This window comes from Anser brachyrhynchus, assembly GCF_964034855.1.
Source record: "Anser brachyrhynchus genome assembly, chromosome: 12".
In the NCBI taxonomy this organism is placed as follows: Eukaryota; Metazoa; Chordata; class Aves; order Anseriformes; family Anatidae; genus Anser; species Anser brachyrhynchus.
In genome coordinates this window covers 12,686,792-12,712,925 of record NC_137707.1, presented here as the reverse complement: position 1 = coordinate 12,712,925, position 26,134 = coordinate 12,686,792, and the positions used below count along the sequence as shown (strand labels likewise).

General features: G+C 53.9%; 1 protein-coding gene across 12 annotated transcripts in view; it reads left to right on the top strand.

Moving 5' to 3' along the window:
- Positions 1 to 26,134, top strand: part of PLEKHG4 (pleckstrin homology and RhoGEF domain containing G4) — a 94,256-nt gene that overhangs the window by 55,186 nt on the left and 12,936 nt on the right. For all 12 annotated transcript variants that reach the window (XR_013938443.1, XM_080552605.1, XM_080552608.1 and 9 more), the window contains 3 exons: positions 8,805 to 8,943; positions 11,229 to 11,351; positions 11,890 to 12,081. Coding sequence is in view for 11 of the 12 variants with exons in the window: in XM_080552605.1 (XP_080408731.1) it covers positions 8,805 to 8,943; positions 11,229 to 11,351; positions 11,890 to 12,081 (454 nt within the window). In the remaining variant the exon portion in view is untranslated. The remainder of the gene's footprint in view (positions 1 to 8,804; positions 8,944 to 11,228; positions 11,352 to 11,889; positions 12,082 to 26,134) is intronic.

Sequence of the window (26,134 nt, the reverse complement as noted above, 5' to 3'; positions counted from 1 at the left end):
GCCTTTCGTCCTCTCGATATGCCGTGAGTCAGAAGTGGAGGAAAGAAAATACAAACATTTTTTTTATTAATGCAAAGGTGCCTGCATTATACTAGTCAAACCAGAATCCGCCTGGTGCGTGGCTCTGCCAGCAAACCTGCAGTTAGCATGGCCCAGGAGTGGAGTCGCATCACGTTCTGCCTGCTGGTGGGCAAGGTGGCCGCAAGAGTAGATGTGGGAGCTGGAAAAAAAGAGGAAAACCTCAGCTGGTGAAAGCATGACCAGGTTGGGTGCTGGGCTCTGTGCAGCACGGAACCAGAAAAATCATAATCTCTTCCCCCGAGCTTCTCATCTGAAAAGAATTTGTGCTTGCAAGCTGTGAATAAACAGCTTATAAATAGATGGAGGAGTGAAGCCTCCTTTTGTTTGCGAAGGCAGTGTAGTTAGCCTCTGTGCTTTGAGGGTGGAGTGGGGAGAGCCAAGAGCTGGTTCTGTCGGCTGGCTATTTTTAGTGTGGCTCGGTGATCTGGATGGGAGCCCTGGGTGGGGACCTGGGCTGAGCAGAGGTAATGGGCAGCGTGGAGCAGGCAGGCTTCCTGAGCAGCAGATGCCAGGTCCCCGATGCTAAGCCTGACTCGATTACAGCAACAGAGGCTGACCGTACAGCTAACACCGCACTTGTGCCTGCCTGCGGAGGATCCTAGGCTGCCTTGAGCATGCACTAGCAACGCTCGCTTGGGTCTGGCTGTCCCCGCGTGGCTGGGGCACTGCTCTGTCTCAGTGCCCTGTGTTTTCTCATCCACTGGTCGAGACAGGGAAGCAGTTCCAGTTAAGTGGTGACAGAGCCAGACCTGCGTCATCTGGGCTGTGGAGAAGCCCTGCAGTGGTTCCTGTCACCCAGCCTGGTTTTGCAGAGATCAGTGAATAGAAACTTCAAATCTTACGCAGTTTCAGAGAGATTTTTTTCCAGGTGTGGAAGGATGTAAGGAGCAGCTGGAACAGCTAACCAAGAGATGTGATCAGGTCTTTGCTCCACCTGAGGCCTTTGAAATTAAGATTTAGATGTTCTTTCACACTCCGTATCAGAGTGCAACCACAGCTTGTGCTGCAAATAGGATCATCCTGCTCCTCTGCACTGGTCTTCCCGTTCTGAATGTCTGCTTGAGAGATGCATGCAGCAGTGAGGCACAAAGTCTGCGTGAAGTTGTTGAAGCCATGTCCAGCAGATGCAGGGTTTTCTGCTGTCGATGAAGCAGTGGCTTACAGCTGTGTGGTGCTGCGGGAGCTCATGTCTGTGGGGCTTTGGCAAGACTCCTGTGGGAAGCAGCTCCTGGGATGCTCCAAGCCAGTTGACCCTGGGAGCTTTGGGTACCTTCCATGCTACCACTTTTCCACAGTGCACGCCCCTGACGTGCTCTGCGAGATGCACCTTTCAGTGGTAAATGTATTTTGCATATTTCTTCTGGGAGCCTACTCCTAAAACCTTCATCTTTAGGTTCAAATAAACTCTCAGTGTACCTTGAAGTGAGATGAAAAACCGTGCTTAAATCCTGGCCTCAAAGTTTGGCAGCTTTCTGCCACGAGACGCCTCTGCGCTGTTGCTGGTGACGCAGAAGATGCTGACAAACACAAAACCTCTGGCCCTCAGCAGTGCATGGGTGGCAGCGCTCTTCCATGTCCGTGTTTGTTTGTGTCAGGCGGAGGGAGGAGCGCTCGGCGACATTTCTATCCAAACACATGCCGTGCTGCTTGGTATTCATTTTCTTTACAGTCTAACCTGTTCCCTGTGTTTGCGTGGTGGTTTTAGCCTGGCAAAAAGCACTTACGCTCGCATTAAACAAACCTTGTTGCTCTGCACATAAAGGAGCGTGGAGCCGTTGTCGTTCTGGGTGTGCGAAGTGCTGTGTGGAGCCTCTCGTGGCACTTGCAGGGAGGTATAAGATCGCAGAGCTCTTCTTAGGTAAGTTTTTGTTGTTCTTTGAGGCTTTTCGTGAGATGATTCCTCTCAGCTTCCCCTCTGCTGTTCGTTTTCTACTGCGTTACATCCTGAATCTTCCTGGATTCAGTGGGACTTCACCCAGAAGACTCCTGTTTTGCTTGTTCTTGTTTGCGATCTTTGTCATGCCAACAGGGCATTAGCTAATTAATGACACGCTGTGAGGTTTTTTATCTGTTTAAAAATATTATGGAAAAAATTGCAAAAAGTTTCCAGTATAGGATGTTAGCTGGACCGCCCGAAGTTCCTGGCTCAGCCCACACCATTCCACAAGCACCGTGTTTTGTGCAGCTGAGTTGGGGTGGCTGTTTCTGCTGCCGGGGTGGTTGATAGCACAGTCACTGCTACGACCCATATGGTAAAAATTTGGAGCGTGTAAAAGGAGGATGTGTCAGGGACACAGGTATGTGGCTCGCAGTGGGTATACAGATTTGAGCAGAGCATCTTGAAACCCTTGAGGTCCTAACGCCAGGAACACAGCCATTACGCTAGTGCAGCCGACCTAGAGTATACATATTACTAGGTTAGCGTACATGGGATGAGGTTTGGAGGTAAGAGTTTTTTCAAGCTGGTAGAAGACCACAGCTGCAAGCATGGTGGTCCCGGAACACTGTGGCCATGTCCTGTCACAGGCTCCACTGGGGGGTGAGCTGCCCCCGTAAGTTGGCTCTTTGTTGGTTTTTCGTTGAGTTTCTTCGGGTCCGGTTTATAGATCGTGCTGGGATTTACGATCAACCAGTCTGAACGCAGTTTGATTGCAACTGAATGCAAGTCAGGCCGGGAAGAGAATCCAAGGTAGCAGTTTGTGACCACACCTGGATACTTAACCTGTGTGCTTCAATCCCACTGCTCTGGAGGGACTTCAGAGGGTATTTCTGCTACAAACACATTTAACCAAACCGTGCTCCAGAGAGGGCTCTCGGCAGTTACGGGCTGCAGCGTGTTGCATTAATTGGTTGAGTTGTTCCCGGTGCACGTGCTGGTCAGGGAGCCTGGTGAGGAGGGTTTTGGTTGGGTCTGTGGTCTCAGCGATCCGCTGTTCCCACCGCGATCAGCAAGCATCCCACAGGCAGCCCCGAGCTTGGTGTTTGACCGCCGTGCCCTTCTAAGGACACTTCGGGGTTCTGAACACTGCACCCAGCTGCTCAAGTACCTTTATTAGGTAACTAAAACCACCGTGACTATTTGGGTGCTGCAGACAATAATTACAGTTTATTTAGCAATACCTGCATTAGCTTCACGATGGCTTGTCCAAATTTTAACCTCAGCTGCTTGCGAACTTTTCAGCCTGACGAGCAGGAATTTGCCTTTGAGGTTGACCTCATTTTATGGGATGATTACGAATATGGCAGTCGGGTAGGTTGCTACCAGGATGCGTTAATGGCCAAGAAAGTCTCTAATGCATTTCTGTTGCTGCAAAACACCCCTCAGGCGTACAAGACTTTCCCTGCGAAGCCGGAAGAATTTCTTCCTGAAGCATTGTTCAGGATGCGCAAATGACTGGTAGGCTGGGTATCAGCACAGATGATCTGGGCGATGTCCTTGGACCAAGTCGTCCTTTAAATGTCCTAGCTGCCAGATCCTACTCCTGTTCTTCCAAAGCCTGTGGAAACATCCACTAGGAAAGTTCAGCACCAGGAGTGGAAGACTAGGTGAAGGTAATGGTGTAACATCTGGCTGTGTTTCTTGTAAATTACAGAGATCAGGGATATCTGATTTTCCTGGGAAAGCTAGCTGGAGGAAATCTGCCTAACCGCCACGCAGCACACTAACAGAAGGCAGCGTGTCTGTGCTCCTTCCATCCACAACTTTTTGCCATTTTAAAATTGACCAAGGTTAGTCAGAGGATGTGTTCTGGTTTTAGCCCTCCCTCTAGGTTGGTTCCTCTCTTGGTCAGAGCCGTTTGTCAAGGGGCAGAGAGCTGCAGAGCAGCGATGGGTCCTGCTGCTTCCCTCCCCGCCCTCTCTGTTTGCAGCTGGCAGGCACGGCTCCCGCAGCACCTGCTTTTGCAAGCCTGCTGGATGCCTTGTCTGTGGCCGCGTGTTTCTGTAAACAAACCAGGTATTTTGCTTAGAAAACTGAAGTGTAACTCTCCAAGGCTAGCTTTTTTGAAGGATGGATTCAGACAGAAATGGTCTTTCTAAATTATAGGTTTAAAATTACCCCGCCATTATACAACAGCTTGGCACTCCTCCAGAAAACTGGAGATGTTTGGAGTCTTTTCCACTGAAACGATAATTACCCAATGAAAACAGGATTTGGGGAAACATAAACTGACATCAAGCTACTCCTTTTTGCTATAAATTATATTGAATCTGCACTATTGCAAAATTACTTTGGATGATTTGACCGTGGAAGAATGCAGTGAAAGACTCTTATTACCGCACTCACATGTACAGGGAGACTGCAGTGCATCCAAACATACCCAAGCTTAGACAAGACTTTCCACTGACTTCAAACAACTCTCTGCTTTTCTTCCTCAGAGTTGCTCAGGCCACTATTAAAATATCTTTAAGGTGCTTAACATCCCTGTGTTTCCATTTGCGTGGCAGGATAGAAGCCGCTTTTGGTCCTTCGACCACATTTTCAGTACTTGTTTGAAGCATTTGAAAGTATCAGTACTCCAGGCTGCCTTGAAAGCAGTGAAGGGCAGGAATGGAAAAACTCTGTCTGTGTCTGAAAAAGAAATAGCTGCATATGCGAGGTATAATTTTGCTGCGCAGCTCCTTGTTGCAAGATATTGTTGAGTTTATTGGGGCTCTAGAAGTGATTTAGGAAGGAAATTAGAAAGTGTATCAGCAAATGGGTGGAAATGAGTACGTAGGTAAACAGATGGACAGAGATCTGGGATAACGTGCGCGGTGCTAAAGGATGCTTTCTGTGAGAGCTGGAAGTGCTTAAGAGAATCCAAAAAAACCCAAACTTTCCCATCAGCTGTAATTCTTTGTTTGCCTTGGTTTGCATACCTACTGCATATGACAGGGGGAAAGGGTTGTGCTTGCCTCTGTGTAAAAGAGTACGAGGTGGATGTTAGGCAGAGCCTATCGGGCAGCTAAAAGTGAACTGTCAAGAGCTGACAACGTATGAATGGAGTTACCTTGGAGATGCAACGGCAGACCAACAACTAGACATTGAGGATTTAATGAATGCCTGCCAAGCGAGGCAGAACGTGTGAAAACAGCGCCGCTAGACCTGCCAGCAAAGGATGGAGGTGCTGGGGTGCTGCAGGAGCTCGGCAGAGGAGGAGGAGGGATGGTGCGAGGCTGCACCTGAAGGTGCCTCACCTCTCGGGCCGAGGCTGGAGGTGCCTTTCGGAAGGGTTTTTTCTGGATGCCTTGCGTGCTGTTGCTCAGCAGAGCTCTGGCAGGAGCGAGAGAAGGGGCAGCTTCAGGGTGTTGTATCGTGCTCCGGGTGTATCAGTAGCCTGCTGCAAGGACTCACAGAAAACAACATGACTTACATGACAATGGTAAGAATTTTAGATAGCAATATATATATACGCTGAACAGCCTGACTTACAAAGGAAAGTGAGCTCATTTCGAGTCCTGTTAACCTGAGATGAATTCTCTGTCCAGTTCCTGATTTTAGTGTAAGCTCCCAAGCGCATCTTTAATCTGACTTTACGCGAGTTTGAGAGGTCTGTGGATCAGTAAAGCAGAGCTTTTCCTTGTGTGGAAACAGAATGTCACTGCTAGTAGTATTAATAGTACTGAATCTGCTGAAATAACGAAAAGGTGGCTGAGTATCTGCAGGTCTTGGACGTGCTGTCACATTTGTCAGGATGTGGGTTGCACTGGGTGGTTCAGAGGGCTCAGTCCTTGCTTCTGACTTTGAAGCCCCAGCTTTGTTGTTCCCTACGGCCTCCTGCAAACCCAGGGAAGGCTTGGCCTCAATGAGATCTTCAGAGCCTGGCTCTTTCTGGTATTGCCAACAATCTGGGGTGGTTTCTGCAGTTGTGTCAAGGAAGGTGCATGTGGCCAGGAGAGCGCAGGTGTCTGCAATGTGTTGCTTCAGTCCTTCAGCTCTGCAGCCAGCAAGTCCCCGGAGCCCCTTCTCTTCTCCAGTCTCAGGCTCCCTGGGGCCAGCAGCGGGATTTTGTTGCTGCATTTGTGAACCTGCCTTTCCCTGCAGTGGTTCACGGGTCGTGAGGCCAATACTGGTCTCAAGTGCGCTCCAACAGGCTCGTCTCACCTGCGGTGACATGGTGCGTTCACCTCTGCACGCAGGGAGCTTGTGGGAGGCACGTTCCTGTTTAAAAAGCAAAACAACAACACCATAAAAACAGCCAACAGCTAAAACAGGTTGTGTTTTTTTTTTTATAGCTTCCTATCCCTCTGTCTATAAGTTTCCCACAGTCACAGCGTTGTCCTCAGAGGAGCGTCTGTAGGTGCTGCTGGGGAAGGTGCCATCTGCCGCGTGGGAGCCCGCAGCATTCGGGGCCCTGCAGCCCAGGTTGTGACCGACTCCTCTCAGGGGAAATCGCAGGAAGCCAGTGAGGGGAGAGCAGGACAAACCATGCCCTATTTCCTCCATCAGGTGTGGGAAGGAGTGGCATGGGGCTTCCTGGCTCCCTTCCCCTATATCGGGTCATGGCCAGTGCTAGGTCGGGCTGTGCAAAAGCTGGAACTTGTTTTGAGTTGCTACATCGGAAGGTTGCCATCCTGCAATATCTCGTTAAATACTGAAACCATCCATGTTTTCATCGTGGATTTGGGGTGTGGGGGGTGTTTGCACACCCCCTGCCCTTACAGAAGCGTAGCAGATCGATCTAGCTTGTCGCCGAGTGCCACCAAAGTAGCATCAGCACCAAAGTGATCTCTCTGGAAGCTCAGAGAAAGGCTGGAAAAACATTTCATGTCACGAGCGAGCAGTCGCCGTGCTTGCATTTAGCAGCCTGCAAAGCCTGAAGTTGCAGGTGCCAGCGGGGGGAGAGCATTCAGTATGTAAGCTGCTTTCCTCCTGCCAGCAGGGACTTCAGGCCCGTGGGAGTGAGACCCAAGGTGTCTGCCTGTCTGGCAATCAGTATTGTATTTTGCTGGAGCCTTATTCAGAAACCAGGACCTAGCATTAATGCAGTTGCCAAATACAACTTCCAGCGATCTTCCGAGCTGTTTCTCATTAGCTCTCCTCGCTGTGTCGCTGCTGCTGGTGGGACCTTGCCATCAGAGCCCGCTCCGTAAACAAACGTCCCAGAGCTCAGCTCGGACAGTGGTTATGGCTCCGCTGCTGCAAGTCTCCTGGGTCGGATCTGGGTCTGTCCTTAGGAAAAGATTGCAAAACAGAAGGCTAATATCGTCACTGTTTGTTTACGGGTGGTTTTGGGAAACGCAGAAGCAGCCTTACAGCTTGTATCTTTCCGTTGAAGCTTGCAGACACGCTGTAGAGAACCTGTCTCCTCCGCGCTGCAGTAGCACTGATCTTAGTCCAGAAACAATTTGTTTTTTTGGCTGCACTTTGGAGAAATTCATTCAGTCTAATGGCATTTTGCAGAGGAAAAACAAAAGAGTCTAAGAGCCTGAGGTTTGGGAAGTTGGCTGCTGCATGTCGGGTGGAATTCTGAATGGAAAAATCTTGTGGATTTCTGCTATGCAGAGAGAGTTGTCCAGGCCACTGCGCTGCCTCATGGCAAGCACTAGCTGAAAGCTGCAGGGTGGCTGTGACTAAGTTCAGCTGCGTCTCGCAGGTTCAAGGTGCCTACAACCTAAGACAGAAATAACCCCGAATGCTGAGTTGCACGTATTAATTGCCATTAGCAAAGCTTTCACAATTTTATTAGCTATCTCTGTTTCACAAGTGCTTTGGATAACTTTAATAATATGACTAAAACCGGCCATGCTCCTGTAAGCCAGATAGTTGTAAGACAATTGCAATATGAAAGCGGGCTTAGGGCGAGTACAGGAGGCACTTAGTGCTGAAGGAAGCTGTAGGACTTTGTAGGTGCCCGTTGAGTCCTTACTGGTAAAAGGAAGGGAAATGCAGATGCAGAAGTGCGGGAAGCTCAGGTACACAAAGAATAAGCTGGAATGTCTGTCTGTCTCCTGGATCCTGGCTGTAGTTCACCCAGACCTGTGCTGGAGAGGCGCTTCACGTGCCCAAGAGGAACTCGATGACATTCATCGCCTCGCCAGGGCTGAAGCAGGTGCTCGGTCCCTGGCTCGAGCATCCAGGAGTGCCTGCATCCCTCTGTCCCTGCCCACGTGCACTTTGCAGCCAGGCTGGCCGGGAGGCTGCTGCTTGGTGTTGCCTGCTGGGCTCTGCTCAGCATGGCGTGCTGTGGAAGACGGGGAGCTCTGCTTTGTCTTCAGATCTTTCCTGCGCACGCTCTTAGCGCTGGGGTGCCGCACACCTGGTGGTTTTGTTTGGCTAGTGAAAGGTCCTGAGAGCGAGTGGGGCGTCAGGAGAGATTTCCTTCCTAGTGTTTGCTTATTTACTTATTTAAATTAAATTTAAAAGGTGCTTTTAGAAACTGAAACTGCCGAGCCTGTGTTTTGTGAAAGCCCACTGATGCAATAATCCGTGCTTATGAAAAGCTGAGTATCCTTTCCGAAAGTGTGACAAGCACAGCCAAGTGTCGCAAGGCACCTGGCTGGGAGGAGGTGCCCTCGTCCTTCCCGCCAGGCCGTCTGCGCTGGGATCGCCGAGCGGTGAATCACGGGGATCGTGCAGGGAGCAGCGTGATTTTCCCCTCTGCTCTCCATATGAAGATGGCCATTACTGGTCCCGCTGGGAGGACGGCTGAAGCGCTGCCTTCAGCCAAGTCGTGTTTGCATGAAGTGCTGGGGGAAAGACCTAATGCAAAACCCCTGACCACACTTGTGTCCCCTTCCAGGGACGCGCTGGATGCTGCTGGTGTGCTTTATAATCGGGTTGATGAGGGCGTTCACCGACTGGTGATGCTGTCGAACAAACGCATCCAGGAGCTGGAGCTGGTGATGGAGTTTGAGAAAGTGGAAGAATGTTTTAAGGAGGTAAGGCCTGTGTGTCGGTTCCTGTGACTGCCTGCTGCCACCCTCTGACTGTGTGTCCCACAGCAGGTACCGGGCCTGTTGGTCCATCCTGCGAAGGTGTAGAACAATGCCCGTAGACCCTCCTAAAGAACACCTGCACAACTGAGCACAAGAATTCGGGATAGATTTTCAGATGCGCTGAGAACCAAGTCACTGTTTGCCTGGCGTATTCTGATGCCAGGTAAAAGTTTCCTGGCTGCTGTCTAGGCGTGGATCAGTCAAATCCCACAAACATCTGTGAGGTTTTCATCTGACTTGATGCCTCCGTCCTGCTGCCGAATGAGCCACATCTCATACCCTGCGCTAGCTGCCCATTCCTGCTGTGCACCCTGGTGTTGGTTCTGTGCAGTGCTCAGGTCCCTGCTGCCTGCTAAGACCCAGGCACTTCCCTGTCCCCTCTGGGTGCAGCCCCTCTGTGCAGTCTCCAGGCAGGGGAACGTCCTCTTGTCTTAAGCCCAAGAGCTGTGCTCAACGCCCCTAGCTCCTGCAGGTCTGTGGGAGCTTAAACTTCCCTTCTTGTGGTGCTCATCAAAACTCTTTACAGCTGTGGGATAATGGAAGTAAACGGGCATTGATTTTTCAGAAGGACCTTTGAAACTTCAAGCCAGGTAGATGAAGAAACTTAAGAAGCTGTAAAATATTTCAGGGTCTTTGAGTGTCCTACAGGATCTAATCAAATCTTTCAGTGGTGCAGATCTTTGCTCCCCAAGTCCGAGCTGTACCTATAGCTTTTGGAGTCCCGTAGTCACCTTTGCTGTAACTCACCACCACCAGGTGTTTTATATATCACTTGTGTGTATGTGTGTGTATTGTACGTGCGCACACACACATGAGTTTGCTTGAAGGATTGTGTGCTGCTTGGAGCTCATCTTACAAACCTATGTCCTTAAAGATCGGTGCTAGGACCCAGTTCTCCATCGTCCTTCTAGGATTCTGGGCTCTTCTCTAGAGAGAACTGGATTTGCAAAGGAGGCTGTAGCCTACCTGTTTTCACAGGCCAAGGTGGATCCAAGAGTTTAATGACTTTCCCATTTGGAGGTAGACACTCAGGCGCCATGCCCTGTGTGTTCAGGACAAGTGTGATGCAAGAACCTGGTAAAGACTCCCTTAAACGTGCAGGTTCCTAATACTGAACAAACAAAAAAAGGCACAAAGGCAGTTTACCTGCCTGTTCCTTCTTTATGCTAAGCTTTTTTTTTTTTTTTTTTATTGAATCAAGGAAAATGGACTGCTCCCAGCTTGCTTTCCTTGCAGTTCACTGGTGATGCTGGGCAGCACTGCTGGCAGCCGCTGCTCCTGCTTTTAAGCCTGCCCAGGAGCACTAGGCAGCAGCAGCGTGCCCCTCTGTACTGTGTGTCCTGACCTGCCCCCATGTCCTCCTCGTGCCGGTGGGCTTGCTCGGTGGGCGCAGACCCTTCCCAGTCCAGAAGAAAAGGAATTCATCTCTGAATGTGGGCTGAGCTGGGATATGGATTTAGATGACACAGGAAGCTGATCTGACCCTGCAGGTGCAGCTGTTCCTGAAGCATTGCAGATGAGCTTGCAAGCCTATTCTTAAAACCCTTCACTGATGGAGTTGAAAGTGTTATCCTGCTGGAGTTCTGTGTCTGATTTGCTTTTAGGACCAGGTCGTTCACTGTCTTCCTATGTTTGAGGATTCAGGCTCATTGTAACTGGCAGTGATGGGGCTCTGTCGAGGAACGTGCAGCTACCGCGCTGCAGCAGGGGCAGCGTGGGGAGCTCCCTTCAGAAAGCCTGTATCTGAGAGTCCCAGGGAACCATGAGACATTGCAGGTGGTGAGAATCTGTCAGCGTGTTCGCATTGACATAGCTCATGTGCTGCCAGGCAGAAAAGGGAAGTGGTATAGGAAATCTGGCAGCACGGAGATTTTATCCCACTTGGGGGTAACAATAATAGGAATATCAGGTCAGCCTGCAGGTTGCAGAGCTTGCGTTAGACCATGGCTCACCCGAAACAGAGCCCAGGCAGCTACTTGCCCTGTTTATGCCTAAGGCTGTGTGAGCAATAGCAGAACTTCACAATTACAAAGTAACCTGAAGTGGAAAATCTCCAAGCAGGAGCCTCCACTGAAATGCCAGGATGGGGGAGAAGTGTACATGCACATTCTTTCCAGTAATGAAATGACCAGCGTTATGAGAGCAATTCCATGTTCTTTCCACATAAAGGCCTGCCTTGGTGAGTAGCACAGAGTGACTAATAGTGGAGCTTTTCCCTTTTCTCCTAGGTCAGCAGCTGGATCGAGAATGTTGGCAGGAAAAGGCTAAAGGAGATGATCAACCTGGACGATTCTTTGGAGATGCTGCTTCAAGCACAGAAGCAGTTCAGGGAGTTTGATCTTGTTGCCAGCGTAAGTGTTGTCTGATTGGAAAAATATATTCTCCAGAGTCTGAGCTGGCAGCATGTTTGCATGCTCAGCCAAAGCCACGATGCTAAGGTGGCACTGGTAGAGAGTTCATTGCTAAGCTGTTCGTGTCACTCCTTTACACTGCCCAGCTTCCCTGCTCTCCTCAGGTAGACAAAGCCACCAGCTCAGTCCTTCAGTAGAGAGGTATTTGCCAATCTTGAGGAAAATAACTACTGTGATGAAAGATGATTTTTTTTTTTTTAGTTAATCCTTTGATGTGTTTGAGACACTTGTCTTTTTTTTTTAATCCTAATTGACCTCTAGTCTTACTGGGTAGACCTTTACAAGCTGCCATGTGGCTAACGTAAATCGTAACAGATGTCAGGACTCTCCAGAACTCTGTTGTAAACAAGTACACCCCTGCTCATGTGAACTGAACCTAAAACCCAGTCTAATTAGTCCCAGCTGTTAATGATCTCGAAGGCTATCTATTTTCCTTGTCAGGTCTCCATCCTCATATGCAATCACATTTTGCTTTCAGGAATGCTGCAGAAGAGGGCAGGAAGCACTGAAGAAGATGGATCGATGGGAAGACTTTTCCTCTGTGGATGTGCATTCTTACCGAGTGAAGCTGCAGACCTACAGAGATCAACTGGAGGAGTTCTGCACTCAACTGGATGAAAACAGGCATCGAGTCTGTGAGACAGTCAGGCTGTACGAATTTTTTGACAAGGTGAGACGAGACAACTGCTGTACGGGGGAGGGTGTAAAAAGCCTGCTCGGACTCGGTCCAGAGCTTGGTTGTTTATGAAAGACATGAAGCTTCACGTGTGTGCCAACAGGGAGCTGAATCTCTGACTTGCAAAAGACCCCTCAAGCTGATGGGTCTGCAGAGATTTTTTCAAGTCAGTATGTGGAAGAAGAGGTTAGTTAAGAGAGCGTCCACATCTAGTAGGAGCAGAGGTCTGCTGCTGTCTGAGCTGTAGCTTGCGGGCACTTCTTGGGGCAGCAGTGGAAGAATCGTGGCAGCGCTGGCTCAGACACCAAAGGCCTAGAGTTTGGCTACTTGTGCCTGGCCTTGGCCACCAGGCCGAGGTAGTTTGCCTGCGTTTTGTTCATGCTGTATCCTTACGTGCTGCTAAATCCAGCCTGTTGGCATGTCAGGAGTAGCACTCTGCTATTCAGTCCCAAATATAGCCCGGTTCCTCTCGTTTGGAGGCATGCAGGAGGGAACGGAGCACCAGAACAGCGTGCTGGGGAGTGTGGCTGAGGGACCCAAGGACTAAGTTGGTTCAGGCATCTGTAGAGCAGCAGGAGAGGACGTGTGTGGTGACATGCTGGCTGCCTGGCGTTCTCACCTGGTTGGTTTAATGCAAGCGCACCCATTCAGCAGACCTGCCGTTGCATTTGGTGATTTAATTTCTAAAGCTGCACATGAGTAAGCAGTAGGATTTTCTAAGTGCGTTTTGAAGTACAGCTTTGGCAGGAACAGAGGACCAGGGAGCCCGTGCTCTACTTATTCCACACTTGTACAAACATTGAGTTTGAAGTTCTCAAATTCCAGAAAGAATAGACACTAAAAGTTAAGCTGTACCAGATGTAGGTGCCACTTAGTTGCTGTCTCTGAGCTGGCTTGGCAGCCAGAAGTGCTCAGGGGAAGGGGAGGAAATTCAGCTAAACATGAAAAACATTGCGAAGCATCCTGTGCGAGGGAGGAGAGTGGAGAAGGCAGCCCGGAGCCTTGCTGCCAGGCCGTGCGAGGGCTGTTTGTTTGATGGTGCTCTGCAGGTCCGCTCTCGCTCATCTCTGCAGTTCGCTCTTCAGGTGAGGGACCCTCTTGCTCTGGAATCTTGTCACTTTTTTCTCAGTGGAGGGAGGAGTGCTTTACGTGCTGTAGGACAGCAGGAACCAGTGCTCTGGTCCTGGTAGGAATTCTGGTCAAGAAGTCTGTCGTCATGCTACTGATGAGGCAGGGCACGCGGAGGCTCCTAGCCTTGCCCAGCATCTTGGCAAGTCTCTGGCCAGGCCAAACATCTGTCTGGTGTGAACCCACCCAGCCAAAGCTGGGAACCTCTGGGGCACAGATGTGGACTGCAGCACTTCGTGGCTGCTTTCTTCAGGCATGGGAACTACGGCACGTAGCAGCTCTTGGGCTGCCAGGTTGGTCAGACAGAACTCAACAGCAATGGGTGTTCTTCCACAGCCTCAAAGCCTTTCGAAGCTTGGACCATTCCCAGGGGCACAGATGTTGCACAGCGCCCAGCGATGGCCCGTTTCTTTTCTTAGGGCCTCATAGCACCACCGATTCGGCTCCCTTTTGGTGGCTGACAGCTGTGGAAGGCAGTCCTTGGCAGCAGCAGCCCTCTTGGTTTTGTGCTGCGCAGCCCCAGTGGAAGCTGCGCGACAGCGGCTCGGTGCCTTTGCGCCGTGCTTTGGTGTGGGGCAGAGCTATCTCGCTGAGGGAGGGAGGAGGATTTTGATCTCGCTAGTTTCAGTAGAACTATAAACAGTGTTGGTGTTGTAAATACAGCACACGCGTATTGTGAGCCAGTGGCCAACCGAAACCAGGGGTGTGGAGGGGACGCATCCTGCAGCTGTAGGATGAGCGCAGAAACTGCTGTGCAGCGTGAAAGTTCTTTCAGTGCCGATTAAAATAATCTTGATCTCCAGAACGCTTTCTGCCTTCTCAAAGCAAAGCTAGTGGTGGTGTCTGGGAGGCTGGGGGGTAGCAGGAGATTTTATCTAAACTGATTTCACTCTCCTCTGATGCTGAGCTGCTTTGACCTTACTGCTGTGATCTTGTCAGTGCCTGCCTAACCCCCTTCTCTCTTCCCTAATATCTGAAGGGATCAACAGCAGGAGTCTAAACTAAGCAATGTCCTTGATTTCCTTCTTGTGAAGAGCCTGCAGCGTGCCAGACCCCAGGATTCGGGGAAAAAAGCCTGGGGATGCGTGAGCAATGTACACGATGGTAATGAGCTGGCAAGCTCCGGTCTCTCCAAACATCTCAGCGTGTGCCAAGGGAGTGGAGCACCCACCGCAGGGATCGTGGGATTCATCCCCTGCCTACGAGGAACGGGCGGCTCCCTTCCCCGGCCCTTCAGCGTGTGGCGGGCACACGATCCGTAGTGTGCTGAACGGGGCTGCCACACAGGCCGTGGAAGGGGACAGGCGTACCCCGTACGGTCCATCGAGCCGCGGCGCTGTTTTTCACCGCTCGGCAGCTCTGGGGGCCTGTCAGAGCGCCCTGCGATGCGGCAGGCTGAGCTGGGCCAGACCACATGGAGCTTGCACATGGGCTGGCAGGGTTCCCTCCCCAAAGCCATGACCGGTGCCAAGCTGGATGTTTCCATTTGTCCCCGCTTCCTTTGCGGCAGGAGTTCTTGGTGCTTGCAGCGGGCTGCAGGATGGCTGGGCCGAGGCAGGGGTGGCGAAGGGAGCTGCCTCCCACCTCCGACTGCGGGCAGGGGATTGCTGCAGCACCACAGGCTCGGCGCGGGCACGCTCGGGGAGCTGCCATCACCCTGTGGCTCTGAGCCTGGTCTGGCCTGTCTTTTACTCAATTCCAAGGCCGTGATGGGATGTGGCACCACACAGTGCTTTGGGGGAGAAATGGGAAGCTGAACGAGCCAGGGTGTGTGTCATATCAGAAGCACCAACGTCTGCTTTGTTCTGGGGTGCCTGTGGCCACGGGTCCCCAGTATCCGGCGCTCTCGCGGCCTGTCCTGGCTTCGTGCTGACACCGCAACAGGCCCGCTGGCATTGCCAGAAGGAGCTAGGGCAAGTCTCCTCCTCTTAGCCTTCAAACCTTTTCCTCTCTCGAGCTCTCTTTGGGTGAATTTATTTCCCAGCTCCCTGTCATATCCCCAGGTCTCTGCACGCTCTCGGCTTTACCGTGAGCAGAGCGCCACGCTGCCTGCGGTCACGGGCTTGAGGTTGCCCGTGTGGGAGCTGCGCGCCCCGTCTGCAGCTACCTGGCGTGCTGCGGCACGTCTCCTGAGCCAGAGCCCGCAGGGCGGTCTCTGCCATCCCTGGGATGTCAACCAGTCCTGCGGAAGGTCGGTAGCAGACGCACGATACTTTCTGGCAAAAAGTCGCTGCTGGAAGAAAGCACTGGCCCAGCCGGAAAGGGCAGAGTCGCATCCCGCCAGCTCAGCACCTGCGTGCCCTGCAGCCGCGGTGTGGTTGGTACCCAGCGCCTCGGAGCTGAAGCGCCTGTGTCATTACAGGAGGGCCTGGGGCAGCCCCAGCCCCAAGGGCTTTTTATCCTGCTCGTCAGGATGTTGTGCAAGACGCTGCCTCTTCTGGTGGGAACCTTGGGACCTCGCCTTGCGTTTGCTTTCCAAGGGAAGCCATCCAGAGGCCCGGTGCTCGGGATTGTTGGGCTGAGGCTGCTGGAGAAACGTTGGCATTTCCCTTGTTGGGATTTCTTTGGGCTCTGCTCTGGAGCCTTTCCTTCAGAGGCATTCTCTGGCCCTTGGATCCCGTCTCTGAAAGGAGCCCAGCCATCTGCCTGGGCTGGTTCTGTCCCTTCAGCAGGGATCTCCAGCAAGGGCCCGCTGCTCTGAGCTGTGCTCAGCACGTGCGGAGCGTGGCCCAGCCGCTCTGTGTCTGCGTTGGCATCTCCGGACGCGTTACCTGCGCTCACGTGTGGCTCTGCCCGCGTCAGGTTCTCCTCGGCTCCTCTCTCGCTCTCACCCTCACACCACTTTGTTCTTTGTGGCTTAGAAAACAAAGCCTTTGGCAAGTGAAGGAGGTGCCTGCCCTTCCTGGGGGAGGGCCAGCTGGCCTGCATTTGATTATGGCAGCGCCTCCTCATCCCTCCCCATTGTCCTTGCTGCTGTAGGCATGCCAGCGTTGTTGCGCTCCATCCCGTGAACAAGTGCTGCTGCCTCTGGGGCCCAAAGAGGGGCCGGGGCCCTTCCTCCCCTCGCTCCGGCCCCGCTCGCAGGAGCGCCTCTGCGGGTCTCCATGCGCCCTCCCTTCCAGCAGCGCTCCCGTCCCGTCCCCGTTGCGGCGGCAGGCAGGCGCAGCGGACGCTCCTGTAAGTACCAAGTGTGCAGCGCCCGGGCTGACGTGTTGGTGGCATTGAGATTTGTTTGGAAACAATGTAAAGGAGGCTTTTCACTCTGCTGCTTGTGTGTGTGTGCGCGCGTCCAGCATGAATCAGAGTGCTTTGTGTGTGCCTTTTGTGTGCTCAGAGCCCTCCCAGCTGTGTGCGTCTTTGCGGGGTCCCTCTGAATCCCAGGGTGATGCTCTGTGTCATACGGCAGTGCCTGTCCCTGTTTCTCTCTGTTATTGGGGGATATTGCATGATCTTCACAGATTTAATTGCATCTAGAAGTCATCATTGGCACCGCATGCCTCCAGACTGCCTGGGCACATGCACAGGCAGAGCTTTCGGTCTGCCTCGACTTCTCTCAGAGGCTGTGGACAGCACAAGAGGGGGCTGCTCCCCTGGGCTGCTGCAGGGTTTGTGGGCTCCTGTCCTGCGAGTGACCGAGACTTGCTGGCACGGTGTTCCCAGCATCGAGACGGAGCTGGTCTCCAGATGTGACAGCTGAGATCCAGAGCACGGTAAATGAGCTGACTTCATCAGCTGTCATGACCTGCCAGTTCTCCCCTGGAGGTTCGCAGCAGCTACCTGCTGAGACTTCTTGTTTCTGCTCTGCTTGGATTCTGGTGCTGTACAGGATGTGGTGTCTCAGACCGTGGTTTTAAGGAGAAAACTCCAGTCCCCTTCAGGGAGTAAATTATTGATGTGTCTTTGTGCTTCGCCTCTGACGAGTAAAGAAGGGTTGTGAATGCTGGTCCGTGGGAAGCTGGAAAGGGTCTGGGTAGCTGGGACCTACAAGTGGGATTTTCCTGTCGCAGCAGGATTTCTTTGTATCGCAGGCTGCTTGGCACAGGCTGAGTTAAGTTTACTGAAAGTTATGATTCCCAGCTCCGGGAACGGGCTTGCGGGAGAACGGGAGGACAGAACTTAGCACCAACGTGTAAAAAGAGACGTCAGAGATGTCGTTGTTGTAGTGTACAGACACGCGGGGCACTGTGCCGCTGTGCGTGTCTCCCGCCGTCGGTCCTGTGCGGGGCAGAACATGGCTCTGCCCCCAGTGCTGCTGAGCAAATGGGGATTTTAGTGTGGCTTATAATAAATCCTCCTGTATAACGTGTACTGTTCCCCCTCTGCATAGAGACTGACTTTTCTGGGGAGGGGCTGCATGAAATTCCCAAATACCAGCTTTCACCTGGTTACTGGTGCAAGTGGTGATGATGATGATGATGAAGGAAGATCACGCAGAGAGGAAGCTCCTGCACCGTGCCTTCCTGATGCTGTGACACTGCTCTAAGGCGAAGCCGCTTTGTCTGACAGCAGCTGTCTCATCTCTCTTTCTCTCTTCTCTCTCTCCTTGCTCAGTTACCCTGTCCAAATCGTGCCCCCAGACACACATCTAGCCTGATTTGCTCTCTCCTTTCAGGGGTGTCCACTTTCATGCACAGCCTGAAGCAGTTTGGGGGATTGAGCCTAGAGGTTGGGGAATTGATCCTCTTGTGGAGTTCATGCAAGGTTAATGCATGAAATCTCTCCTTTCTCCTTCCTGCCAGGTTTTTGTTGGCAAAGCCTTCCTGCAAGTTTAATAAGCCTCTAACGTTTACTTTCCCAACAAAGGATATTCCTTTATCAGAAAGTTTCTGCTTTGCCTTGGAGTTTGAGGTAGACCTCTTGCACAAACAAGGGGAGTCCTGACCGTTTAAATCCAGTCTGCAACAGCTCCCCCCAAATATTCCCCCTTGCAAAGTGAGTTATCTGGTTAATGTTCTGTTTTTTGAATTCTCAGTAACTTGCTGCTAGATCTGCTGGCATCCAGGCTGTTTTCTCTTGTTTCGTCAACGACTTTATTGCCAAATCAGTGTCGTGGCAGTGTCTCTAGCTCCCAGCAAGCTCCGTGACTGCAGGAGGAGGCTAAATGGGAGCACCTGCATTTGGTGCTGCTTCTGGTTCGCAACACAGGTGTGAGACTGCTGCATAAGTTTGTCCCTCAACGTCAGAGTCAGCAGTGGATTAGTTAGGATTTTTCATGTGCTACATCCAAGTGAAATTCACAGTTGAAGGTAAGGAGTTCTCGGGTTGGTATATTTTTGAGCGCCTGCCCCAGCACCTCAGGCTCTGCTCAAGTGCAGCACGAGGCCTGGGCAGCCTGTCTGTCGGGGCTCCTTGTTCTTCTCCCTCCTAGGTGCTGGCTGAAGCCTCCCCCTGGCCGGAGGCACAGCGGCAGAAGAGGCTGGGCAGCACGGTACCAGGCCAGCCCGTAGCATCTTTTGGGGTGTAGGCTGCTCACCCCGCAGCTGCCTTCTCTGATCCCAGGAACGCCAACATGTTCCGGCACTGCTGTGTATGCAGGGGGGCGATGTGTGATGTGCTGCAGCGTCCTTGGTCACCAGAGCACCTCTCCATAACTATTTTGCGGTGTCCTTGGCTGCCTGTGAGCACAAACTGACAGTTCCCTGAAAGTCTGGGGCTCCCCTTGTGTGAGGCAGTGAAACCAAATCTCCTCCAGGATCAGGACGCAGCGTTTCCTCCCAGCAGGTTTAGGGATTTCCCAGCTCGGGTTGCAGCTGAGCTGCGAGGGGAACGCGTCGCGCTGGAGGTGCAAGATGTGATGCTAGCAGAGGTCTTCCCTCAGCTGGCCCCCAGCCCTGTGCGTGTGAGCAAGATGTTGGGCTTGGATGCTTCTTTCGCTTGGATCCTGGGACGGGAGCTGCGCAGGGTGACAGACTTTCTGAATGCTTGTGTGCTGGCATCCATCTGGATGCCTGGATCCTCCCGGAGACTGGAATTCCCTTTAGTCATGGGAGTTAAATAGAGATCTGTTCGAGCAATCTGGACATGGAGCTCCCTTCGGCTTACAGATGGGGCTGGAGCTCACAATGCCTCCATCTGCATATCAAAGCCCGGGCCATATGGACAGGGCTCTCCGGAGCACCCGCTGCCTCTGACCCGGCTCCTTTGGCTGCTCCAGGGGGGCTCGGATCCTTTCGGTGCCTCTTCGTGTGCTCTTAAACCGGGGGCCTATCTCCTGCCTCGTCAGTCGCCCAGAGGAAGGGAGGCCCAACAGCTGTGCTGAGTATCGGGGTTCAGTTTCAGCTCCACACCTCCCAGGGCAAAACTGCCCTCAGAGAGGGGGGGGAGAGCCTTCCCCCCTGCTCGGCTGCAGCGCAGGAGCCATCCCGTGGGCCAGCAGCACACGGGTGGCTGGGCTCCCTCCTGCGGTCCCCTACGGGCTGCTGTGGGGCTGGGAGAGGCGGCGGTGCAGCTCGGGCAGGCTGCCCTCCCTCCGGCCGTGCAGGCAGATCCCAGCACATCGCCCAAGGATGACGCAGAGTTCGGCTCAGCTTGTCACAGCAGAGAGGAGGACGGGAATTGAAGACTACAGAGAAAGCATCAACGCGCCCCTGTCCGGGCCCGAGGGCACGCTGGAGGTTTTGCAATCCCCAGCTGAGCGCGGAGGGTGTCATTAATGGGGAGCCGAGGGCAGACACCTAGCACAGCCCCGTCTGCCTTCGCTGGCCCGCGGTGTGCTATTACCGAGGGGTATTCGTGCAGCGTAGCGATGGGGCTCCTGGGAGAGGTGTAAGGGCGACACATGCAAAACCTCTGGAGGTGACACCAGTCTGAACAGAGGGCGATTTGCTGCTGGGTGCAAGGCGCCGGCTTCAGTGACTCACAGACCTCGACGTGGCCTGGGCTGGAACCGACTGGCAACGAGAGGCTGCTGGCTCTGACCAAAGAGGGGAGTGCTCCCCTTCACCAAAAGGCGTGAAAATGTTGCTCTTCTCCTCCCCCCTCCTCTAGGCAGCGGTCACACAGGTACCCAGGATTGCTTGTTCATGCCTCTGGTTCCTCAGCCATCAGTAAAATCTCAGCGTGTGTGACTTGGGTCAAGTCAGCCTCGGGGTGGTTTCATGACTGCGGTGACTGTGGCAGCCGAATGGAGGACCGGCCACCAGATCCCCGCTGTCAGGGGCAGCAGGGAGAGAAGGGCAGTGGCCCAAGCAGACTTCAGCAAGTCTGTTTTACCAGCTCCCTTTGCTACAGCACGGATCTGGTGAGTGCTGCCTCTCACGCCTGTAGTAGTGGAGGCCACGCTCAGTGCATCTGGAAGACCTGCCAGACTTCTGGCCACTTCGAGCAGCAGCTTGTTTATTAATGAAGGGATTTCCTTAATTGTTGGATGTCACACGCTGTCGTGTTTGCACCCTCCTGAGCTGATAATGTCAGCTGTGCTGTGGCAGCCTCTGAGGTGAGGGTTGGCTGGTGCGTACTGGGGGAACTGGAGGAAGTAACTGGGAAGGAGGGAGGATGGTCCTCACCAAGGCAGTGAAACAGCATCTGCTCTTGTTCTCATCAGAAGGGATCGGAAGCGGAGTTTCACTGACAGAAAAGCTTTGCAGTGAGGCACAAAGCTCATGAAAAGATGGGCAGCACTTCAAACACGAAGAGGCTGGTTTGCAGCAAACACAAACGTTGAAGTTGCTGATTTTGCTGGGAGCAAACTTGGTCCCCAGTCCTCTGGGCTTAGGAGTTTTTAAATGTTGAGAAAATCCCCTTGGTGGGACAAAAGAAAGAAAAAAAAAATCAGTGCAGAATCTACCCAAGTGTTCAAAGACATGACCGACCACGGAGCAAAACACAAAGACTGAGGAAAACTGCACATCGTCTGCTGCTGGGAGGCTTTCTGCAGCTGCAGAGCAGCTGTAGAGGGCGAGTCCCAGACACTCGCTGCCCAGCTTCCCAGGGAGTTGTTCTGTACGTACACATGTAAATACGTGTATATATATATGTATATACACACGTTCGTGTGTGTCTGGCACAGGTTGCTCTGTGGAAGCTCTGAATCCAACGAAGCAGGGATTACCGTGGCTTGGTGTGATTCATTAGTTGAGTCAGCCCGCTCTTAATGAAGCTACCCTAGGTGTTGCTTGGCAGTCACAGCAATTAAAAGAAGGGCAAGCACGCGTTCCGCACGCCAGCTCCAGCGCAGCGAGCCGCAATTGCCCTTTGGGTCATCGTGTTGCCATCGGGAGGGCAGGAATCGTGCGCAGTGCTATTTGACCCAATTATGTTCTCCTGTAATTTAGACTCTCCTGGATGTGTCGAGCCTCGCCGCCCAAAGGGGGAAGGAAGGGGTTGTTGAGCTCTGCTCACGTTCACCCGGAGTGCAGAAGTATTTCCAAGTGTGTCGCTCTCATGAGCACACCCTGCCTGCCGCATCAATCGCACGCCACTCGTGGTGCTGCGGAGGCTGCCTGGGTCCCCACGAGGTCTGTGCAGCCAGGCCCCACCGTGTTTCCCACTGACCGTTGCCCCTTCCCTGATGTCTTGTTCCTCTTGTAGGTGCACCTACTTATCCTCCCTTCTTATCCTTAAACCCGAAGGATTTATGGTCTGCGCTCGTCTCTCATCCTTTGCCCTCCTGCAGTGTTTGTACAGCGCCAGCCACTTGGTAACAGGCAGCAATGCAAATACAGGATTGAAAGTTTGTTTTTCTTAGCTGGCTTTAGGCAAACTGGTGATTTCAGTGGTCTCTCCTCCCTTGGAGAGAGGAGGGGAGGCAATGTGAGCCACACAGCAACTCCGGAATTGTTGCGCTTTGTATTTCAAGAGGGTGAGTCCTTTCCTCAGTGCTTCGAGCTGAGCTTCTACAGCTACGTCCCGTGTAGGACATGGTTTTCATTAGGCTGCTTTCTGCTGCTAATGAATCCCAGAGAAGGCTTCACATGCAGTTCAGAATAGTCAAATGTGACAGGGTGGGGAGCAGGGAACAGCGAACCTCAGCACAGACTGCGTGTAGCTGGTGGCTTTGCTGAATGCTTGCGCTCCTGGTGCGCCCCAGCGCCGCTGCCCGCTGGTGGAGCCGCAGATCTTGCTGGAAGCGAGCGGGGCTTCGGCTCTGAGGCACGGGAGAAGCTTTGCTGCATCTTCAGAAGGGACCGTCCTGCTTCTCCAAAGCTCTTGTGTGTCGGGTGGCAGCTTGTTTTGAGTTTTGCTCGAGCTTGGGGTCGGTAGGTGTGTTTTCTCTCCGTTTCTGCGCTGTGAAAGAAAGGGAATCTGGCCTGCGCCCAGGCGGGCTGCTCTCCGCACACTTCAGTGGTTCTCGTGTGAAGCGCGGCCCCTTCCCCCCCCCCGCCTGCTCTCCGGTTTCCAGGGCTCCTCAACCTGGTATTCAGGCTAGCAGCATTTGCTTGTGAATAGCCGGAGCCCAGCCGGCGGGCTGGCGAGGTGGCCCTGCCTCAGTCCGGCCCTCGGGGATGGTGATGTACAGCAGAGAGCCGCGCTCGGCCGGGACATGGACCCCCTCTGTACCAACAGCAAGGTAGGACGGGGGATGTTTGTAGGTGATTGACCAGCTTGCTGTCTGCGGGCACTGAAGGCTTGCCCTCTCCCTGCCCTGTCCTTCGTGGGCACTGTTGGTGTCAGTGGGTGGGAGGCTGAGGAAAGCGTGGGTGGGTCCGAGCGAGCGGGGAGCCGAGGGCTTCATGCTCTACCTGCCTGGTCCCCGGTCAGCAGGGAAGCAGGCTCGTCGCTGTCTGCAGGCTGACAGCTCTCGTGCCAGGAAGGTTTCAGTCCGGATAACGATGCTTTCAATATATTTCATTGTAAAGTAGTGAATTGCTTCTTCTGGACTGTCAGCGTAAAGGCAGTCTGCAGCCACGAGTCCCTGCTTGTGCTGTGCACACAGCAACCTGTGACAGGGGACACGTGGGTGCTGTGAGCTGGGGCAGTTCTCAAAGCCCCAGACAGTCGTGGGTTCTAGAGGCTTTAGGCCCCAGCGAGCACCTGCAGTGAGAAGAGCACACCTGGGAGAGGCATTTTCATGCAGGAGAGCAGCATTTACCCTGGACTTGTGCTCTGCTAAGTGCCGTCGCTCTTTCCGCTGGTGCCCAGACCCCGGTGGAGCAGGGCTCTGCCCACGTGGCACCGAGTAGATGCTGGTGAGCACTTGGCTCAGTTCACAGCAGTACTCGCAGTGCTTTGACCTTCTCTGGCTGCACCGGTTCTGTTCTCTGTGCTGCAAACCGACCTCACCTGGATCTCCAAGCTCCCAGCAGAGGTTAACAGCGCTTGGGCTGAAAGGCAGTGAGGGTGAGACGGGTGCTGAAGTGTGGGGTGCTGGGCAGAGGCCTGTGATGAGCTACGTGCTGCTAACGGCTGAGCAGAGCACACCTTGTGCACAGGAGCTGCACGCAAGGTGTATCAGGGCTCTTCTGATGGCGTTGGGTGCTTTTTCACCGTTTGCAGCAACGTTCCCGGCTGCTGGATGCCTCCCCTCCCTCTGGGTGAAGGTGGTGTCAAAGCCCGGGAGCAGGGGGCAGGCACAGCACGGGGGACTTGGCCCCTCTGGTGGCTTGGCTCTTAGGGCAGCTTCAGCTGCCGTACCCAAAGCTGCTCTTGGATTCCTGTCTCGTTGCTCCCATCAGGTTGGGTTTGAGCTTCTTACCGCCCCTATCTCAGCTCCCTTGTGCAGTCGCTTCGGTGTGGAAGGAAACCTCCCTAGGAGCATTTTTCTTCTGCAGAAAGTTAGAGAGTTTGTGATCAGCCTGCTCCGCCTACCTCTGCCTGCTCAGACACCCAGTTGCCATTGTGACAAGAAAAAAACTCCTGTTGCAATAATTATCTCCCTACGGGAAGAGGTGAAAGAGGTTTAGACAGAGGTAGCCCCTTGTGGCGTGTGGAGGTGCGGGGGGGTTTTCTCCTGGCTCCTCATTAAGCATCTGAGAGATCGCTGGACCTTGAGACCGGGAGGAATCTGGTGGGTGAGTGGTGGGTTGGGTTGGTGAGGTGTGATACCCGAATGGGTGCAGGACCCACAGGAAGGCTCCCCGTGCAGCGCTGGCGGCAGAGCCAAGCCCCTTCCCATGGCCTGTGCGTGCAGGCGGTGCGTCTGGTGCCAGAGACAGACTCCAGCAGCCTCCGTCCTCGATGCGCTGCGAGCCTCGCCGTGGTGAGAGGAGGGGGGGCAAGCCCAGGGCGATGGGCTGAGGGCAGTCAGCGGCGTCCCGGGCTCTTCCCTGGGGCGCAGCAGGTCCCCAGGAGCCCCGGCCTCCCCCGGAGCCTGGCGGGACCAACCTGCTGCTGGCTCCTCGCGCTGCTGCTGCGCGGGTCAGCCCTCTGCGCGCAGGAAGCACGTTTGTCTTTAATCCGTAATTTCGAGAGTTGGTAACGACTTGTCTGGAGAGTCAAGATCAAAAGCCGAGGTGCAGGCTCCTTCCTGCCTGGTTGCAGGCGTTGGTGGGAGCATTCGGCCTCCCTGCACCCGTCCGCCTCCTTTTATACATGAGAGGCTCTCGCAGCTTGGCAGAGAAGCCGCAGCCCTGCCTGCGCCCCAGTGCCCACATCTCGCGTGCCTCGCAGCCTCCCCGGGACGGAGCCGACGGCGATGCCCTCGCCTGCGTGGCGTTGTTTCCTCCTGCGTGCCGGGGCGGACTCACTGCATGGAGGGGGGCTGCCATTTCGTGTGCTAAAAGGGGCAGTTGGAGCGGATGATGTGGCTGGGAAAACCTTGGTGGCCACTTAGCATGTTACTAAGCAAGCTGCGGGGTGTGGAGGGCCGCTCCCATTGTGCAGGGAACAAAGCTGAGCTATTCACTAGCCTGTGACAGGCACTGGGGATGGAAGAAATGCCGAGATTTAGAGTAATTTCTGTGCTGCCGTGGAGTCCTTGCCAAGAACAGACAGATACCATATGAAGATGAGGTGGCGGGGCTGCCTCCCTGTGTGGGTTGCAGCCCTGGTTCCTCCTCGCCGAGGCCACAGGCAGGTCTGTTATTTCTAGGAATCGCTGCAGAAGCCTCTGCTTTTCCCTCTCTCCCGTTTGTGGATGGAAACGAGTTCCTCAGCCTCGGGGAAGCCCTTTGCGGGGCGGCTGCCCTCCCCATGGCTGCTGTAAAAGCCAGGCTGGCCTCCTTGCCATGCCTCTCCTGCACAGCGCGTCCTCAGCACCCTCTTTCAGAGCCCCGTGTGCCTTTTGAGCTCAGCTTTTCCCATCCCTGAGCAAAACAGAGCCTGCGTACAGCCTTTGGTTGGGATCATCACCCCTTGGCTGGCAGGACTGGAGAGCTGTGATGAGCCCTCAGCCCGGGCTGCCCGCCAGCCCCTGCCTGGGGGGCTGGTTTGTGGAGAAATGGAAGGAGCAGCACAAAACCCCAGCAAACCGGGCCATCTGTCGCTGCTGCGCAGGTCTGCCGGGCCCCCCGGCGCTCAGGGTTTCACCTCACCTCGGTGTGCAGTGCCGCCAGGGAATTAAAGAGCCTGGTTAAGGGCAGACTCAGCGGGCTCTGGCATCTCCTCTGCCCGCTGCGAGCCCCTCTCTCCCCCAGCAGTGGGCACTTTCAAGCATAAAGCCTGGGCCGAGAGAGCGGCAGGGCCGGGCTGTCCCTGTGCCGGGGCTGCTGCCTCTGCCGGCCCCGTGCCGCGGCTGCGTGGGGCTGTTTGAGGAGCGTTTTCCCCCAGCAGCTGCTGGCCCTAATGAAGCAGCTCCTTGCTCTGCATGAGTAATGGGGCTGGCTGCACACAGAGCACGCAGCTGCAGCTCAAAAGAGCAACGGGGACGGCTGTGGCAGCTCCCGCGGCTGTGGCATCTGCCCCTGGAGTGACTCCTCGGCCTGTGGGTGGCCTCCTGCACGCTGGCATTCAGCTTTCCTCACGTCTGCGTCCCGTACACCCGGCCCTGCCTACCTGTGTCAGCAGCACGGGGCAGCCTAGCACCCGGCCGTTTCCCCACCGA